Raw genomic sequence first — 20,750 nt, forward strand, 5'->3', positions numbered from 1 at the left:
CACCACATGTGGGGTCATGTGGGGTCAGGTGGGGTCAGGTGGAGTAGTGCCACGGCAGTCAAGAGGTTCAGCTGGAAAACAGACTCCCCGTGGGAAGGTGACATAACATTATGTGTTTATGTAAATATGATCTGTGTGAAGGTGAGTTGTGAAGGTGAGTTGTGAAGGTGAGAGAGGGTGAGTTGGGGGAGGAGAGAGGGTGAGTTGGGGGAGGAGAGAGGGTGAGTTGGGGGAGGAGAGAGGAGACAGGGAGGGAGGTGAGGGAAGGGGAGAATAATGAGAGTGAGACTCCTCTTAACAAGCCACTCTGATTCTATCAAATAATTAGTCAGATTTATGTTTGTGATTGACCTAGAGACACCTGGGAGGAAGTGATGGAGGGAGGGAGGGAGTGATGGAGGGAGTAATGGAGGGAGTGATGGAGGGAGTGATGGTGGGAGTGATGGAGGGAGTGATGGAGGGAGGGTTATAATAAGCGAAGGAAAAAGTGAGAGACGTATGGAGGGAGAGAGAGAAGGAAGGAGAGAGGAAGTCCAAGGTATTCTTTCAAACATTATGTATATATATATATATATATATATATATATATATATATATATATATATATATATATATATATATATATATATATATATATATATATATATATATATATATATATTGCCTAGTATCTGCTAGGAGCATGTCTGTTATCTCCTCCCAGCTCATTGTCAACAATCTTAAGATAATGTATAACACTCTCCACCTGCCTTATCTGATACACACACTTGGTCTGTACAGCGTCTGGAGAAAGGGATGGGGGGGGGGGGTAAATTAGGTATGATCCGAGGAAAGAGAGGTTAATCCTAGTGATGGTTCTAGCGATTTTCGTAATTGATTTATTACTTGACGAGTGGAATAACCTGTCAAATTTCTTCTATGAAGTGAGTTGCTTGGTAAGGTTTGTCAGGAAACAGGACAAGTGTTTCCTGACGAGGGTCTTAGATGATGACCCGCCTTTGGAGCTTTTGGTCATCTGACCGAGGCCTTCCGCTGGCTTACCGGTTCACCCCTTTAAAAATTATGGTAAGTTATAACCATTCTGATATAAAATGAGTTCTTTGGATGGCCTTAAAATTAGTTAAAGATTAGCCGGTATTCTCCCGGCCCGGGCCTTTTCCAAGTGGTGGCCCGGCTTTGGCTCCCTCTTTAGGGAGTATCTGAGACATAAGTCTCCCATGGGAGGAGGCACAAGTACCTCCTCATCTTTGGGACCAACTGTCCCCAGGCCTAGCCACAAGCTAGGCCTCTCTGGTCTGCCATCCCCGCCCCAAGGGGGCAAATGGGAATGACAGTCTTATGAGCTAAAGGCTCGGGCTCAGGCACCTACCCTACCCTAGAAGGGTTAGGCATGGTGTCGATCTGGCCTTAAAAAATAAATTAGCCAGATGATTTAGAATGATCGTGTGAGTAGCACAAACCTAGTATAGATTAGTAAGCCTACTGCTGAACTTAGGCTTTCACTTATAGTTTAATAATTTACAGGAGAAAGTTTAATATAAGAACAGCTGAAACCTTGAGATACTTTCTATGATTTGTATTTTAACTAAAAGTCAGTAACTATGGTAAGTGTTAATACGGTGACGACCGCTGGAGTAACTATTACATTCCCAGTAAGACCACCTCACGGTCCCAGTAAGACCACCTCACGGTCCCAGTAAGACCACCTCACGGTCCCAGTAAGACCACCTCACGGTCCCAGTAAGACCACCTCACGGTCCCAGTAAGACCACCTCACGGTCCCAGTAAGACCACCTCACGGTCCCAGTAAGACCACCTCACGGTCCCAGTAAGACCACCTCACGGTCCCAGTAAGACCACCTCACGGTCCCAGTAAGACCACCTCACGGTCCCAGTAAGACCACCTCACGGTCCCAGTAAGACCATCTCACGGTCCCAGTAAGACCACCTCACGGTCCCAGTAAGACCACCTCACGGTCCCAGTAAGACCACCTCATGGTCCCAGTAAGACCACCTCACGGTCCCAGTAAGACCACCTCACGGTCCCAGTAAGACCACCTCACGGTCCCAGTAAGACCACCTCATGGTCCCAGTAAGACCACCTCACGGTCCCAGTAAGACCACCTCACGGTCCCGGTAAGACCACCTCACGGTCCCAGTAAGACCACCTCACGGAGACTAATCACCTCAACTTGTACTAGTTCTGGTGTTCTATTCACCTGTATTCGACTGAAGAAGCCTGTTGTGCAGGCGAAACGTTTTGGCAATTAACACACATAAGTGTGGCAAATGTGTCTTATTTATCAACTTGCAGGTGTTGTATACCATGATATGAGTGAACATATATGCAGTTTGTGTTTGTAAACCTGGTAGGTGTTTACAAGTCGCTATTAACATGGTCGTATTCCGACAACTTGAAACTTGATCAGAAACAAACACTGTCGTCTCAGCGGAGAAAACAACTCTGTACCACTAAACAACTCTGGAGAGAAAAAGACGGTGAAGGTGACAGAGTTGGCATGGACCCTCTAGGCAGGGCAAGTTGGCTATTCTTCCCACTTGACCTCTTCACTGACCCCGGGTGACCCTTCCCGCACCTGTACCACCGTCCGGGTCAGTTCCTAGTCACGCCACAATGTGAATCCTGTAACACCCCTGGGTGTGAGAGCAGGGTCCGGTGAACCAACACACGTGTGGCAGAAATAAGTGAGCATCACTTAAAGACGCTTCCCTCTAAAGCCTATCAACTACATGAGGGTTAGTAAGGCTACACGTAACCTTTTCACCACCAGACAAGAATATTTTAATCCCTAAAATAGAGAATAAAGTGCACTCTCAGCATGTTTATACGCTGAGAGGTTAGATAAGGTTTGTCAGGAAACAGGACAAGTGTTTCCTGACACGGGTCCTAGTCACACGATGACCCACGGCTGGAGCTTTTGGTTGTCTGACAGAGACCTTCCACCTCTTTAAACAGAGTTATGCAGGGTTTTGATAACACCAAAATTATCCCGGAAAGGAAAAATAATCTTAATAAAATTAGAGTATACAAAACATTCTAATTTACTTCACTTAACTAAGAATTTGCATACCTTTTTTTTTTTTTGCTGGAGCAATCACAAATTTCAAGATAAGACACATAGGCAACATTTAGGCAACTTTATTCCGAAACGTTTCGCCTACACAGTAGGCTTCTTCAGTCGAGTACAGAAAGTAGGCAGGAGCAGCAGAGATGTGAAGACGATGTAATCAGTCCATCACCCTTGAAGTTGCCTAAATGTTGCCTATGTGTCTTATCTACCAACCTGTCGGTATTGTATACCACTTGATAATCACAAATTTCAAGGTTCAGCCCTAATTAAGGTATGTCCCTGCCTTTAGAATGTCACCTACAACAGTCGGCTAAGATCCAGGTACCTATTCCCTTGCTAGGTCAACAGGTGTAGGAAGACCAACGCCCTTCAACCTGCCCACTACTGGACGAACACTGGCAGCAGGTACAACGCCCATGTATTTCCTTCCGCCTGGGATATGAACCCGAATCCCTTCGGTTGAGCCGAACGCTCTTCTGAGGACAAAGATCATCTGATTGACAGAGATTACATGAAGATATATGTAACCCCATTAGAGATTGGCAGACTCTCTAGGCTAGAATACTGCTGTACATTAACATTTCCAGCCAAGGCAGGTGAAACCACAGATCTGGTTTTACCTGCCTTGGGAACACTTGGAATCATTTGATTTGTACTCCCTGGAGCGCAGGGTAGACAGATACATCATAACCTACACCTGGAAAATCCTAGAGAGACTTGTCCCAAATCTGCACACAGAAATCACTCTCTACGTAAGAAAAAACTGGGCAGACGATGCAACACACCCCCAGTGAAAAGTAGGGGCGCCATTAGTACACTAAGAGACAACACAAGAAGTGTCCAGGGCCCAAGACTGTTCAACAGCCTCCCACCATGCATAAGGGAAATTGCCAATAGACCCCTGGTTGTCTTGAAGAGGGAACCGGACAGATACCTAAAGTCAGTACCCGATCAGCCGGGCTGTGGTTCGTACGTTGGACTACGTGCGACCAGCAGTAACAGCCTGGTTGATCAGGTTCTGATCCACCGCGAGGCCTGGTCAAAGACTGGGCCGCGGGGGCGTTGACCCCCGGAACACCCTCCAGGTAGACTCCAGGTAGGATGGGTAGGGGTACAAATGGTGGACAAAAATGTAGGGGGCACAAGGGGGTGAGCAAGAAGGGTAGGGGTACAAGAGGTGGACAGGAAGGGTAGGATGGACATAAAGGATAGGGGCTACAAGGGGTGGACAGGAAGGGTAAGGGTACAAGGGGTGGACAAGAAGGGTAGGATGGACAGGAAAGGTAGGGGTACAAGGGGTGGACAGGAAGGGTTGGGGTACAAGGGGTGGACAGGAAGGGTAGGGGTACAAGGGGTGGACAGGAAGGGCAGGGGTACAAGGGGTGGACAGGAAGGGTAGGGGTACAAGGGGTGGACAGGAAGCTAGTGATTAGAAATAATGACTGGTGGTTGGCGCGTGGGGTGCTAACCACCTTGTTAGTCCACCGCCACTCCATCCTTCCTCCTTCCCTCCCTCCTATCTTCCCTCATTCACTCCCTTCCGGTCCTTCCCTTGTACCCACTTTTCAGTCTTTACCTCACTTTCTCCTCCCCATTCATCTTCCCTTCCCTCCTACCCTTTATCCTACCTTTCATCACTTCCTCTCTCTCTCTCTCAAGGTTGTATATCTCCTAGACATAGTCAACAGTCTACTACAATCTGTGTATTAGGCTTGATGGTTGGTTAATTGGGCTTAAAGGCTGCATGAGGCCTGGTCTCAGACCGAGCAGCGGGGGCGTTGACCCCCGAAACCCTCTCCAGGTAAACATGTCACCTCCTCACAACCAGTCAATAATACTTTAATACCTAAAACAGGGGAGACAGTAAACTATCAGTGTATATACATTCAGACATATACATCTGTGTGTGTATGTCTTGCTAAGATTCGTTTGGTGGAAATTTACTTGTAACATGAATGCGACAATAACCAGGTTGTGGCTATGGGAACTGTCTATAACAAATGTAATTTAATAACTACGGTAAAGCAACATTCACTTATTATGCCACAGAAGAATAGATAAAATAGAAACAAGATCAGAGTACAACTCAAACTCAAACAACTCAATTCACTTTAGAGCTCTTTCAAGTCGCTCTCCAGCCTCATCGAGTCTTAGAGCGAAACGTCTGTAAATAAGAATTTGTTCTGAGTATAGCCTCATTTTTGCTTTACCCTGGTAACGGGCAAGACTTGGCTCCCAGTAGCCTCTTTATCCTGGAAGGATTAGCAGCTGTAACTCACCAAGATGCTTCTTCAACTTCTTACTCCTAAGAGGCAAGGAAGGATTCCTTGATGCTAATAATAATAGTGGTATTATTATTATTATTATTATTATTATTATTATTATTATTATTATTATTATTATTATTATTACTGTTGTGTTTGGGTTGCATGTGTGTGTTGCTTCCCTCTGGCTAGGAATTTCTCCAGGCAGTGAGAGAGGTTACCATGGAAGCAGGACTGGCTCAAAAGTCTGGTCAATACTTCATTTACACAGGAATTCCGAGAACGAGGGAAAGAGAGTAGTAAATATTTATGGAATATTTACTTCAGTAGCCTTCTTCAACTCATCCCAGAATCCCAGGCATATGAAGACGACTGTACTCTGAATTTACTGTTTCAAGAGAAGAAATGCTATATTCGTTTGTAAAGTTACGTCAATCACCAGCTTACAACTATACTTTACAGCTCTGTTACCCTGCGGAAACGACTGAAGTTATATTTGCTTCTGAGAAATCACAGATGACAATTAGGCACCATGATGGTAATGCTGAAGCAGCAGTAAGAATGAATGGGAGAGTAAACAGTAAGTAAACTTTGGGTGTACATTTCTCAAGAACATCAGTTCACCTGAGATCAGTCATTCCAAGGATGACTCTAGTCTGGAACATGTTCGTACAGTATAATGACATTGATGAAATAAAATTAATTAAACGAAATCACTGGCACCACATATGCCTGCAGCTTCAATCTATTCCCTATTTGTATGTCTCACAATATAAAGACTTTAAAATGAGCTTATAAATAATGGTAGGAACTCTTACCCTAATCCTGCAAAACCCTTGTGTAAATACGAGAGAGAGAGAGAGAGAGAGAGAGAGAGAGAGAGAGAGAGAGAGAGAGAGAGAGAGAGAGAGAGAGAGAGAGAATAATTGGTTCCCACAAACTAATACACAACCCAAGATCTTAATCAGAACCCTGGGTGGAGACGCTTCTCCTGTCAGTGTATCAGTAGTAAATCTTTACAGTATCTTCCTACCTTACACTCTTCCGTGTTTCCACTTCTACTACACTTCCCCTTCCTATCCCACACACTTGTCTATTACCACCTACAACTCCTTTCATTACCTCACACACCCCCTTCCTCTCCCATACACCTCTTTCCTTTCTTCCCCTCCCTCTTTCCTCTCGCACAAGCCTCATCCTCTTTCTCATTGTGATTATCCAGTTTAATACATCAAAATCTTTTAATCTCGCCTCCAGTCCAACCTGAGCGCCCCTTAATGTAATCATCGTGGGGGCTTGATAGTGCTGTCTTAATGGAGTAGTAATGGTCGTTTTTCGTACCTCTTTTATGTGATAATCAGCCTTATTAAACAGGGGAAATTATCACCCTTTGTCTTCTGGAAAAACAAGGAGGAAGTGTGAATTTCCTGTGTGTGGAGAGTGAGTTACATCTTAACTAGAGAATTACCAGACCTGCTTGTTACCCCGCGACTGTTGTTACTGGGATATAGCATAATGGTTGGATGGTGCTGTAGTCCGTGTGGAAATATTAACATGGTATACAATACCGGTAGGTTGGTAGATAAGATACATGTGTAACAGTTAGGTATCTTCATTCCGAAACGTTTCGCCTACACAGCAGGCTTCTTCAGTCGAGTACAGCAAAGTTGGCAGAACCAGAGATGTAAAGACGATATTATCAGTCCATCACCATGGAAGGCGTAGTTTTGAGGTGATCAGTCCCTCAGCCTGGAGAACAGACTGTTCTATAGTCTGAAACACTGTGTCAGACTATGGCACAAAATCTCTTCTACTTACCAATATGTGTGTTCAGACATTATTTTTTTTCAGTAAAGGGATTCGATACCCGGACCTCAGAGGTGAGAGGCGCGACTCTCACCACTGGGCTACGGCTGTTGGCATTACGATAATTACCACGAAAGTTGTAGGATAAAAGACAAATAACAGAAAAAGGCCCATTGATCCTGCTAAGTTACTTTCGGTGCACAATTAAAAACCTGCATGCTGTATTATTCACGTGAAACTGTGTATCAGTTCCTCATTATCGTTTTGGTACTATCTTGACCCTGTAAAACAATAATATATATTCATATAAAGAGCTGATCAGGTTAATATTATGTGATAATTGATTCTTAAATTGCATGATGAGGTGATTATGTCTGGTGACAGCCTCAAAGTACAGTACATAAATACGTGTGAGTTAGACCTGACTAGCTTGTGCTAGTAGGTCTGACGCCATGCTCCTTCATTAAGTGGATGTGACCTGGATCTGACTAGGTAGGGTCAATGGCATAAGCCGGTAGGTGACTTGGACCTGCCTCGCATGGGCCAGTAGGCCTGCTGCAGTGCTCCCTCTTATGTTCTTACATTCATACAATATTCCAGGTATATTTAATAAATATCCTAAAATTTAATAAAGAGTTGAAAGATGCTATTATTACTTCTACAACATTGATTACTGAAATATGATGTGTTACTCTAGTGATCAAAATGGCAGGTATGTGGAAGTGTGCTCTCCACCCTTCATGTGCCTTCCTCTGATGTATTGTTTTTATAGTTCCCTGATAATGTGAGAAGTCACGAAAGCGCTTGGAATTTCACTATTCTTTCACAGTGGTTGTTTTGCATATTCTGATATCACCTGTTTGCTGTGATCTTATTGCATATATATATATATATATATATATATATATATATATATATATATATATATATATATATATATATATATATATATATATATATATATATATATATATATATATATATATATATATATATATATATATATGCAAAACAACCACTCTGAAAGAATAGAGAAATTCCAAGCGCTTTCGTGACTACTCACATAATGTGAGTAGTCACGAAAGCGCTTGGAATTTCTCTATTCTTTCAGAGTGGTTGTTTTGCATATTCTGAAATCACCTGTTTACTGTGATCTTATTGCATATATATATATATATATATATATATATATATATATATATATATATATATATATATATATATATACATATATATATATATATATATGGAAACCAAGAAGAGAAAGATATTATATTGTCCTCCTGACGTGAGGCTGCCAGGTATGTGGTGAGGTTCAGTGGTCAACCACTACCTACTTACCTGGGGATTATCACTGGTGAACACTTGGTGTTAACACATCCTCTTGACACTAACCTCCAGCGAGACCTTCACTACACAGTTAACCACTCTAATAGCTTACTCACGCCTTCTTAACTTGTTGTAGCAGCCTCTATGGAAGCAGGGAAGCGGACACAACCTCTCTCACTCGGGGACACTTGTGTTACCCTCCAGGAAAGACGCTTAACTATTTATGCAAATTCTCAGACATTTTAATGAAACTAATCAATTTTTTATTACGTTAAATTGAGTTAGTTTCTTAGATTAATTTTGACGCAAAATTACACAATGGTATATTAAAAATCTACATAGTATTTCTTCAGCCATTCCCTTTCGGAAAAAGGGGAGGGGTAGGAGGCTGCCCAAAATGTCAGATAATAGTCTAGATCTAACCTCCAAGATCGCAATTAGAATACATATATACCGTTATATATACACAGAGATGTATATTTCTCAGTGCATCTACGCTGAAAGTTTGCTTTAGCCTTTTTTTCCAGGAACTAGGCTGTTATTGGTTGGTTATAAACATTGAGATGTGTGGTTGGGTGTGAAATTGCACTGCTAGCCTTGCTACCGGCAAGTCACAGTCGCTCCTCAAGTAGTGTCCCTGCGATCCCCGTTGGGGAGGGGAACCTCTACCTCACCGATTACCCACATCAAGATCTCAAGATGAGTTACTCCAACAGAGTCAAGATTAAACCTACTAGTGGTTTGATCAACGACTCCACCAAGCTTGCCCTTGCTGTAACTGTCAGGGGCTTAAACATCAAGGTTAACACGATCCTTTCCCTCCAAGAATCCTTCATCATCGTCTGTGAGGACGATGTGGAGGCCGAGAAACTACTGACTGGAACTGCCCTGACTACACTACAAGATTAGTCTAACATGGACTTGTAAGTGGCACTCAGTGATTACCTTCTCATAAATCACGAGCAGTCGATAACACACCAATTACGTTGTCTCTAACAGAATATTAGGCAAGGAACGTTGTCTCTAACAGAATATTAGGCAAGGAACGTTGTCTCTAACAGAATATTAGGCAAGGAACGTTGTCTCTAACAGAATATTAGGCAAGGAACGTTGTCTCTAACAGAATATTAGGCAAGGAACGTTGTCTCTAACAGAATATTAGGCAAGGAACGTTGTCTCTAACAGAATATTAGGCAAGGAACGTTGTCTCTAACAGAATATTAGGCAAGGAACGTTGTCTCTAACAGAATATTAGGCAAGGAACGTTGTCTCTAACAGAATATTAGGCAAGGAACGTTGTCTCTAACAGAATACTAGGCAAGGAACGTTGTCTCTAACAGAATACTAGGCAAGGAACGTTGTCTCTAACAGAATACTAGGCAAGGAACGTTGTCTAACAGAATACTAGGCAAGGAACGTTGTCTCTAACAGAATACTAGGCAAGGAACGTTGTCTCTAACAGAATACTAGGCAAGGAATGTTGTCTCTAACAGAATACTAGGCAAGGAACGTTGTCTCTAACAGAATACTAGGCAAGGAACGTTGTCTCTAACAGAATACTAGGCAAGGAACGTTGTCTCTAACAGAATACTAGGCAAGGAACGTTGTCTCTAACAGAATACTAGGCAAGGAACGTTGTCTCTAACAGAATACTAGGCAAGGAACGTTGTCTCTAACAGAATACTAGGCAAGGAACGTTGTCTCTAACAGAATACTAGGCAAGGAATGTTGTCTCTAACAGAATACTAGGCAAGGAACGTTGTCTCTAACAGAGCACTAGACAAAGAACCTTGACTCTAACAGAGCACTAGACAAAGAACCTTGTCTCTAACAGAGCACTAGACAAAGAACCTTGTCTCTAACAGAGCACTAGACAAAGAACCTTGTCTCTAGCAGAGCACTGGTCTCTAACAGAGCACTAGAGACCAAGAGCCTGGTCTCTAAAAGTCTGGATGAGTGAAGCATCAACGAGAAACTTGAAAGGTTAATTAAATCTAAATTAAATACCTAACATCTCTCTCCTAGCTGGGATACGTAGCTGTCTGCTGCTCTGTACGTAGCTGTCTGCTGCTCTGTACGTAGCTGTCTGCTGCTCTGTACGTAGCTGTCTGCTGCTCTGTACGTAGCTGTCTGCTGTTCTGTACGTAGCTGTCTGCTGCTCTGTACGTAGCTGTCTGCTGCTCTGTACGTAGCTGTCTGCTGCTCTGTACGTAGCTGTCTGCTGCTCTGTACGTAGCTGTCTGCTGCTCTGTACGTAGCTGTCTGCTGCTCTGTACGTAGCTGTCTGCTGCTCTGTACGTAGCTGTCTGCTGCTCTGTACGTAGCTGTCTGCTGTTCTGTACGTAGCTGTCTGCTGCTCTGTACGTAGCTGTCTGCTGCTCTGTACGTAGCTGTCTGCTGCTCTGTACGTAGCTTTCTGCTGCTCTGTACGTAGCTTTCTGCTGCTCTGTACGTAGCTGTCTGCTGCTCTGTACGTTGCTGTCTGCTGCTCTGTACGTAGCTTCTGCTGCTCTGTACGTAGCTGTCTGCTGCTCTACGTAGCTGTCTGCTGCTCTGTTAATTGCTGTCTGCTGCTCTGTACGTTCTGTCTGTTGCTCTGTACAACTGTTGATCATACACCTTTCAGTGTATAAGCAACAGTTGTATGCTCAACAGAATATATACAAAATGATTTATCCTTAATGATCCTAGTGTAGTCGATAGGCTTGAAACCCATTAACCGCCCAGATGTCAACAGTATACGTGGACCAGGATGTATGGATTATAGTATTTTTGATTGCTTGTGAAAAGATTATATGCAGTGTTAATGATCTTTGTGTAGTCGATAAGCTTGAAACCAAATTTATCAAACAGCAGACGTGGCTGGTGCGCTCAGGGCTCACACTTTTTGATATGTCGTAATTTCATTAATGATAAAAAAAATTAGATTTTAGCATTGAAGAAAACAAATTATAGAATCGAGATTAGTGAGAATACTGAATAAATTAATTAAAATAAGTAAGAATTTAATAAAAACATTTGAAAGATGCTCACCTAGGGAGTCCGGGGAAGCAGTAGCGCGAGCCAAAATGGAGAGTGACTACGTGATTTATCTATATCGATCAAATTCTCGATCATCGGGTTTTGGCGAGACATTTATCCTATTGGAACAGAGAACCAGTGTCTCCAACAACACCAATATTAGAAGCATATTATCTGAGATGACAAAATAACCACCTACGACAGCAGGTTTTCCCTCAGTCATGGCAGATGACGCACCTCTATGAAGTCAGGGAACGGACGGGATCGAACCTACGGCAGGTGAGTCCTAAAACTCACGGGCCAGTGCGTTAACCCCTCGACCACCTGCCTCTAATACAATTCATCCACCTAAGAATATTTATATACCATAGGGAGGTTAGCATAGGTTCCACTGTGACCACAAATGCTGTGTCCTACATAAACGGGTGACGTGGTAATTAATATGGTTAAAAACTTGTCTACGAAAGGATTATTCAGGCTTCTGTAACATGTAGAGTTAGAATGCAAGAGAGTAATTCAATATTCAAAAATTTGTCTTTGCTTGCCACACTAGCCGGGCTGTGGTTCGCACGGCGGTTTGCGTGCGGCCAGCAGTAACAGCCTGGTTGATCAAGCCGTGATCCACCATGAGGCCTGGTCACAGACCGGGCCGCGGGGTCGTTGACCCCCGGAACCCTCTCCAGGTATACATTAATCCACGTAATCCCCGTCCCTCAGTTTGCCTGATACGGTTTCAAGCATTTTCCTGAAACCATTTTCTACCTAAAATACGTAAATTATAATGTATGCAGATTTTAACTAAAAATTGAGGTTTGTCAGAAAAATGTGTGAAACCGCACGGAAATGTCGAAATGTACAGTAACTCTTACATATCTACTTCAACAAGAAGAAAAACTGCAGTAGGCCTTCTGGCCCATGCTAGGCCGGTGTAAAACTGCAGTAGGCCTTCTGGCCCGTGCTAGGCCGATGTAAAACTGCAGTAGGCCTTCTGGCCCATGCTAGGCCGATGTAAAACTGCAGTACGCCTTCTGGCCCATGCTAGGCCGGTGTAAAACACTAGTAGGCCTTCTGGCCCATGCTAGGCCGATGTAAAACTGCAGTAGGCCTTGTGGCCCATGCTAGGCCGATGTAAAACTGCAGTAGGCCTTCTGGCCTGTGTAAAACAATGCAGCCCCAGGAGGACTCGAACCTCCGACCTCCAGTAAGTTAGGCGAGAGAACTGGCGCTCTACCAACTGAGCCATGGGACAATCTTACAAGTGACGACGGTATATTGATCTAAATACACCACTTACTGAGTAGAGGAATAAATACATGTGAATGACAGACTTACCTGGGTGTAACTCTTCTAGTAAGGTACAGTGTATGGCCCCTCACGGGTTTAGCGCTTGATTAAATTATTATTATTATTAGTAGTAGTATTATCATTATTATTATTATAGGTATCTTCACACCGGTGAGGGGGGTTTTAATCCAGGGATGGACCTCTCCTCCCTTTCCTTGGATCGAATCTGGTTGCCTGACATTCTCTCGGGTGCTGTATGACCCCCCAACCCTTCACAAGAGGTTCCTTGATGCTGGTGAAGGGCTCTTGATACAAGAAGACTTAGTAACCCTTGGCCATGATCAGCTGTGATTGCCTCCTAGTCCCCAGTCGTTTTAAGACTCCTGTGGGTCGGGCGCTTTCCCATAAATATAATTTATGAATCCTATGGGTTTAGCTCTAACCCTCCCTATAAAAAAAAACTATATAAGCTGATGTCGAGATTAATGTGGTGCTCTTATCTTGGAGAAAATACCACTTAAGTATAATAATCTTTATTTTAACAAGTACGTGATACTATTGCAAACCTATCATCATCGACATACTATATAAAGCCCCTGGTTATGCACAGCATTTCCGGCAACTTAGATTAATTTTGTCCCCCCAGGATGTGACCCACAACAGTCGGCTAGCACCCATGTACCTACTTACTGCTAGGTGAACAGGGGCAACAAGTGGAAGAAAGTGTGGGGTACCAAGCATGGGTCTCTGACCCCTCAGGAAACTGAACGCGCTGTCAACCAAGCCTGAACACCCGTAAGGGGTAAGTGGCAGTGTTAAATGAAAACATTCGTACACTCTTAGTACATCAGTGATGCCATACATGAGTGACGTCAGGATATACAGTGTCTTTGAAAATGGCGGTAAGTTTATTTGTCAGAAACAAGACAGGTGTGTCACATTCTCGCACCAAGAATAATAAACGGAAGCTATTTCGCGTTTCCCATTTTTTCCTCGCCCACCTCGTTGGTAGATACATCACAGCGTTTTTCCATTTTCCTTATTTTTAAAGCATACATTTACATACTGAGGCATACACCTCCTTGTGCATAGCCTTCCAAATGTAATACTTCCCTTATAAATCCAGTTAAAAAAAAAAAAGAACCACGCAGTCAAAATGGCAAAAATTCTCAGAACTACAGTAATTGTAAATGTTACGGTGGTTGTCGTGAACGTGTTAAAGATACGATAGATGTATGATTTGTATGTGTGAATTCTGTTAAATAATATTGATATATTTTGAAGAGTTGTGGCGAGTTACCGCGGCGAGTAACATACACACTCGCAATATACAAGTTACCCGCAAAATACTCACTGAGGTGAGAGGTGGTTAGTGTTAGACTTCCTAAGGCTGAGGGAGTGAGGTCGTCAGGCTGGTTGGCTGTCAGGCAGAAAAAACAAAGAGGCTGGGATGCAGGTAGGTAAGCTAGAAGGAAGATAGGCAAGCAAAGCACAAACTAACAAGCAGGAAGCAAACACTAGTGGACAGGAGGTAGGAGGCAAACTCTAGCAGGCAGGCAGGCAGGTAGGCAGCAAGTTAGGCATTCCTTTAAGGTTTTCAAAATACCGAAGTTTTGTCTGTGACAAGCCACTGCCTACAAGAGATTTCAGACTAATGGAGATTTCTTTATAACTTTAATGCTTAAAATTCAGTATTAAAGAACAAATCAAGAGTTTTATGATATTTTAAAGTCTACAGAGTCATGTTGTGATATGATAGTGAAGAGGTACGAGACGAGGTCTTATGCTTTCTATGATAGTGAAGAGGTACGAGGTCTTATGCTTTCTATGATAGTGAAGAGGTACGAGGTCTTATGCTTTCTGTGATAGTGAAGAGGTACGAGGTCTTATGCTTTCTGTGATAGTGAAGAGGTACGAGGTCTTATGCTTTCTGTGATGGTGAAGAGGTACGAGGTCTTATGGTTTCTGTGATGGTGAAGAGGTACGAGGTCTTATGCTTTCTGTGATAGTGTAGAAGGTATGAGGTCTTAATTAAGCTTCCAAGTTCCGATCCTGCTGCTCCGTCCTATCTGCTCAATCGTTGATCTTAGTATAAACTTGCCTTTTTGGTATATGGCAGGAGTAAAAAATTCTCCTGACGAGGATTTGTCTCGTAATCCTCTCAGTAGTGTTTGGCTAAGTTACCGAACTCTACCGAAATAAAGAATAATCAACGGCGTTTAAAGCCTATCGACCACATGTGTCATTACAGCGTCTCCTTTTCACAATTAGTTAAGAATAATCTATGAACTTATTGTGTATGCGCAGGATATATACATCTCTCGGTGTATATATTCCGTGTCGATATAATATTCGCCAGGACAGTTATAACTATGTTTCAATCTTTCGATGACTCGTTATTTAGTTAAATATCACCACAAAATATATGATGGTACGAGACTGCTGACCACATATAAAAACTCTACAGTATTTCTCTGTATTATTGTGAACAGGTTAGATAGAATGTCTCATTTGTTTTAAATGTGTGAATTTTCTTAGTTAATATTGATATTTATTAGAGGCTATGGGAATGAGATAGTGAGGAAATACCCTTCTCCCCTAGTGAGAGAGAGAGAGAGCTCAGCTTGCTTACAAGTTACACACACAGGTGACAAGCAGTTAGTGTTGAAGTGTTTTGAGGGAATAGGGTTTAGAGGTTGGTTGGTTGGGGTAGTGGTAGGTGTGGTTGGTCGGTGTGGGGGTAGTAGGTGTGGTTGGTAGATGGGGTGGTAGGTGTGGCTGGTCAGTGTTGGGGTGGTAGGTGTGGCTGGTCGGTGTTGGGGTAGTAGGTGTGGTTGGTAGATGGGGTGGTAGGTGTGGCTGGTCAGTGTTGGGGTGGTAGGTGTGGTTGGTCGACGTTGGGGGTGGTAGGTGTGGCTGGTCGGTGTTGGGGTGGTAGGTGTGGTTGGTAGATGTTGGGATGGTAGGTGTGGCTGGTCGGTGTTGGGGTGGTAGGTGTGGCTGGTCGGTGTTGTTGTGGTAGGTATGGCTGGTCGGTGTTGGGGTGGTAGGTGTGGTTGATCGATGTGGGGGTGGTAGGTGTGGTTGGTAGATGTGGGGATGGTAGGTGTGGTTGGTAGATGTGAGGGTGGTAGGTGTGGTTGGTAGATGTGGGGGTAGTTGGTGTGGGGTTGGTAGGTGTGGTTGGTAGATGTAGGGGTGGTAGGTGTGGTTGGTAGATGTGGGGTTGGTAGGTGTGGTTGGTAGATGTGGGAGTGGTTGGTGTGGGGGTGGTAGGTGTGGTTGGTAGGTGTGGGGGTGGTAGGTGTGGTTGGTAGATGTGGGGTGGTAGGTGTGGTTGGTAGATGTGGGGGTGGTAGGTGTAGTTAGTAGATATGGGGGTGGTAGGTGTGGTTGGTAGGTGTGGGGGTGGTAGGTGTGGTGTGGGGATGGTAGGTGTGAGGGTGGTAGGTGTGGCTGGTAGATGTGGGGGTAGTTGGTGTGGGGTTGGTAGATGTGGGGGTGGTAGGTGTGGTTGGTAGATGTGGGGGTGGTAGGTGTGGGTAGATATGGGGGTGGTAGGTGTGGTTGGCAGATGTGGGGTTGGTAGGTGTGGTTGGTAGATGTGGGGGTGGTATGTGTGGTTGGTAGATGTGGGGGTGGCTGGTGTGGGGGTGGTAGGTGTGGTTGGTAGATGTGGGGTGGTAGGTGTGGTTGGTAGTTGTGGGGGTGGTAGGTGTGGTTAGTAGATATGGGGGTGGTAGGTGTGGTTGGTAGATGTGGGGGTGGTAGGTGTGGTTGGTAGATTTGGGGGTGGTAGGTGTGGTTGGTAGATATGGGGGTGGTAGGTGTGGTTGGTAGATGTGGGGGTGGTAGGTGTGGTGTGTTGATGGTAGGTGTGGTTGGTAGGTGTGGGGGTGGTAGGTGTGGTTAGTAGATATGGGGGTGGTAGGTGTGGTTGGTAGATGTGGGGGTGGTAGGTGTGGTTGGTAGGTGTGGGGGTGGTAGGTGTGGTTAGTAGATATGGGGGTGGTAGGTGTGGTTGGTAGATGTGGGGGTGGTAGGTATGGTTGGTAGATGTGAGGGTGGTAGGTGTGGTTGGTAGATGTGGGGGTGGTAGGTGTGGTTGGTAGATGTGGGGGTGGTAGGTGTGGTTGGTAGATGTGGGGGTGGTAGGTGTGGTTGGTAGATGTGGGGGTGGTAGGTGTGGTTGGTAGATGTGGGGGTGGTAGGTGTGGTTGGTAGATGTGGGGGTGGTAGGTGTGGTTGGTAGATTGGGTGGTTAGTGCACGAAAGAATAAGTAGAGGGCCATGGTGCTACGCTAGACATTTTTATCTTAGGTTTTCTAGACTTTTAACTGGTTCACTGGAAATGTTTAAATTCAATGAATTGTATAAGTGTAGTGTAAGTGAACTGTGTAAGTGTAGTGGGTTAGTGATCATTGTAATGTTTAAGTGAACTGTGTAAAAATTATTCCAATTCTAGCAAAAGGGAGACTAGTAATTTGTCATCGTACAGATTTTTTTTTTTTCATTCGTTTCGCAGTTTCAAAATTTTATATTTCTTTGATGTTGTTTTATCTTTGGTAAAGAATTTCTTTATTGGGAGGATCAGTCGTATTATTATTCGTTATAATACTGACTAAGAAAAAACGGCGCGTTGAATTTCACTAGATAATTTTAATAGTGCTGTTAACATATGTGTACTCAATGTTATTTTTTTCTTTTAACTGAATTTTGAATTCAATTAATTCGTTGCCTAATGGATATCAGATATCGTGCGTAGTAGTTAATTTCTAGCAGTTTTTTCGACTGATGAATGCCGGTAGCCATGATTTTTTTTTAAATATTGCCACCGAAGTGGCTAGTTTATTGTGCACTCCATTTCTGTCCAATTGATGGTAGCAGAAGCGTATATAAATACACAAAAAAATCTAGGAACTAGGCCCCAAAATGCTTAACCGTAGCCTAAACACTGAGAAATGGCGAAAGGGAGAGAGTGATGGCTTTGCCTGTTCGTTTGTCTGCCCGCTGCAGCATCCTTGTCCTTTTACTGGGCAATTGTGTCTCTCAGCACCATTGTCCTGACCTTTTCACGGCTGGCTTGGGCAGCTAACATGAGGCAAGGATAAACATTTGTGCCCCAACAAAGCCTAGCTGGGCCCCCCCATTGCTTCTACCGAGATTATCCTAGTCTTCCGGAGGCCACACCCACCAGCATCCTTTTGTCACCCCAGCCAATCGGAAACCAGGAAGGTGTTGACAGCGATGCTGATTAGTTGAGGAGGAAGCTAGCTCCGCCCACTGGTCTGTGGTTTTGCCAATCAATTCAGCGGATCTGGCACCGTGGGCGGGGTTTGTAAGGGAGATGAGGAGAGGGTGTCCAGCATCACTTGATATGGTACAAGCTCATTTTATATACTCGTTGAGAGGAGGACATGTGACGCGGGAGTGACGAAAAGTGACAAGCTTGTTGTTACAGTTGAGTGACGCCCTCACACACGCCAGGACCTGTTAATGAGTGACGCCCTCACATACACCTGGTCCTGTTGATGAGTTAGCTCCTCACGCACACACGCCAGATCCTCTTGATGAGTTACGTCCTCACACCAGATCTTTTTGAGTTACGTCCTCACACACCAGCTCCTGTTGCTGAGTTACATCTACACAGGCTAGAACCTATTACCGAGTGGTCTTTCCACACACGAATCAAGACCTATTAACTGTGAGACGTCCTCACACATACCAGGACCTGTTGATGAGTGATGTCCTCAAGGATCTGTTGATGATTGACGCCCTCTTACACCAAGATCTGTTGATGGTGCCAGTAATTCAACCTCTGAATCCACTCTTGAAACTAGTTCTAAAGTGCCCCATTACCGCTGGTAGTGTATGCAGCCGCAACATTTTTAGTGATTTTTCCGTGAATGTGAGCGTGTGCGCGCGCGTGCGCAGCAGTATATGATGGATACATAGTATTGTAATGTAGATGTGTTCTTGAGCCTGTGAGTGTTTGACAGAGAATGAAGACCTGCCCGGACGCTGGCCGCCCACCCTCTGTAGAATCCCTGTGCAGCCTTTCCATACCATCGCCTGGCGTACTAGTACCAGCAGCGCCAGGTATACCAGTGCCAACAGCGACACCAACAGCCTCCTCCAGTATGGCCAGAGACGCAACGGAGAGTGCTAGTACCAACGCACCTCCTTCATCATCTGCGTCTGCTCCTGAAGCTTCTCTTCTACAGAGCAAAGGCAGCCTTCAGTTCAGCCCCGAGCAGATAGATTGCGTGTGTGAGACCCTCCTACAGGCTGGTGACATGGAACGCCTCGGCAGATTCCTCTCCATCCTGCCACTCCACACGGAGGTCTCACGCACCTCCGAGGTCATCCTCAGGGCCAAAGCTGCCGTGGCCTTCCACAGAGGCACCTTCAAAGACGTCTACACTATCCTAGAAACCAACACCTTCACTGCCAAGTACCATACGGAGATGCAGAGCATGTGGTACAGAGCGCACTACAAAGAGGCGGAGAAGATCAGACAGCGCCCACTAGGTAAGTATACCCTTCTAATTAGATAAAGTTGGGTTAAGTAGAGTTGTCGAATAGAGTTTTCAATGTAATAATTCTCTTTTGGTGACTTTCCTAATATCCATTCTAAATTAATTTTCGGACAGAATAAGAGTTTGCCGTTGACGCGGCTAGTTTGTGCACCCCATATCCATCCTGTGGACGGTAGTGGCTACTCTGTGCACCCCATATCCGTCCTGTGGACAGTAGTGGCTAGTTTGTGCACCCCATATCCATCTTGCGGACGGTAGTGGCTAGTTTGTGCATCCTATATCCATTTTGTGGACGGTAGTGGCTAATTTATTATGCGCCACATATCCATCCAGTGGACTGTGGTGGCTGGTTTATTGTGTACCTCATATCCATCCTGTATACAGAAGTGGCTAGTTTGTGTACCCAAAAACAATTCTGGAGACGGTAGTGATTAGTGTATTGTGCAAGAGCGTATATAATATATATATATATATATATATATATATATATATATATATATATATATATATATATATATATATATATATATATATATATATATATATATATATATATATATATATATATATATATATATATATATATACATATATATATATATATATATATATATATATATATATATATATATATATATATATATATATATATATTTATATATATATTATATATATATATATATATATATATATATATATATATATATATATATATATATATATATATATATATATATATATATATATATATATATATATAAGAACATAAGAACATAAGAACGAAGGAACACTGCAGAAGGCCTACTGGCCCATGCGAGGCAGGTCCAAGTGCCTACCGGCTTAAGCCAATGCACCCAACCTAGTCAGGTCAGGTCACATTGACTCAAGGGAGGAACACGGCAACCGACCCGTTAGCACAAGCTATCAGGTCTAACTCACACCCACCCACATCTACTCATGTATTTATCCAACCTATTTTTAAAGCTACACAACGTTCTGGCCTCTATAACGGTACTTGGGAGTTTGTTCCACTCATCCACAACTCTATTACCAAACCAGTACTTTCCTATATCCCTCCTGAATCTGAATTTTTCCAACTTAAAACCATTGCTGCGAGTCCTGTCTAGGCTAGATATTATCAGCACACTATTTACATCCCCTTTATTTATTCCTGTCTTCCACTTATAAACCTCAATCATATCCCCCCTAATTCTACGTCTTTCTAGAGAGTGCAGTTTCAGGGCCCTTAGTCTATCCTCATAGGGAAGGTTTCTGATACATGGGATCATCTTTGTCATCCTCCTTTGTACATTTTCCAGAGAATTTATATCCATTCTGTAATACGGTGACCAAAACTGTGCAGCATAATCTAAATGAGGCCTAACCAAGGATGTATAGAGTTGAAGAACAACCTG

The 20,750-nt window shown here is 43.7% G+C and overlaps 1 protein-coding gene and 1 non-coding gene across 2 annotated transcripts in view; one reads left to right on the forward strand and one right to left on the reverse strand.

The window, feature by feature from the left end:
* Nucleotides 1-12,680: 12,680 nt before the first annotated feature.
* Nucleotides 12,681-12,761, reverse strand: TRNAE-CUC (transfer RNA glutamic acid (anticodon CUC)). The gene is given in 2 exon segments: nucleotides 12,681-12,716; nucleotides 12,724-12,761. It is a non-coding gene; the product is annotated as a tRNA-Glu (tRNA).
* Nucleotides 12,762-18,221: 5,460 nt separating this feature from the next.
* The window catches only part of LOC128704305 (homeobox protein SIX3-like), an 81,224-nt gene continuing 78,695 nt past the window's right edge, over nucleotides 18,222-20,750 (forward strand). Inside the window, exon 1 of the mRNA XM_053799449.2 lies at nucleotides 18,222-19,327. Within this exon, the coding sequence (XP_053655424.1) occupies nucleotides 18,799-19,327 (529 nt within the window). The 5' untranslated portion in view covers nucleotides 18,222-18,798. The remainder of the gene's footprint in view (nucleotides 19,328-20,750) is intronic.

This window comes from Cherax quadricarinatus, chromosome 84 (genome assembly GCF_038502225.1).
Source record: "Cherax quadricarinatus isolate ZL_2023a chromosome 84, ASM3850222v1, whole genome shotgun sequence".
Classification (NCBI taxonomy): domain Eukaryota; kingdom Metazoa; phylum Arthropoda; class Malacostraca; order Decapoda; family Parastacidae; genus Cherax; species Cherax quadricarinatus.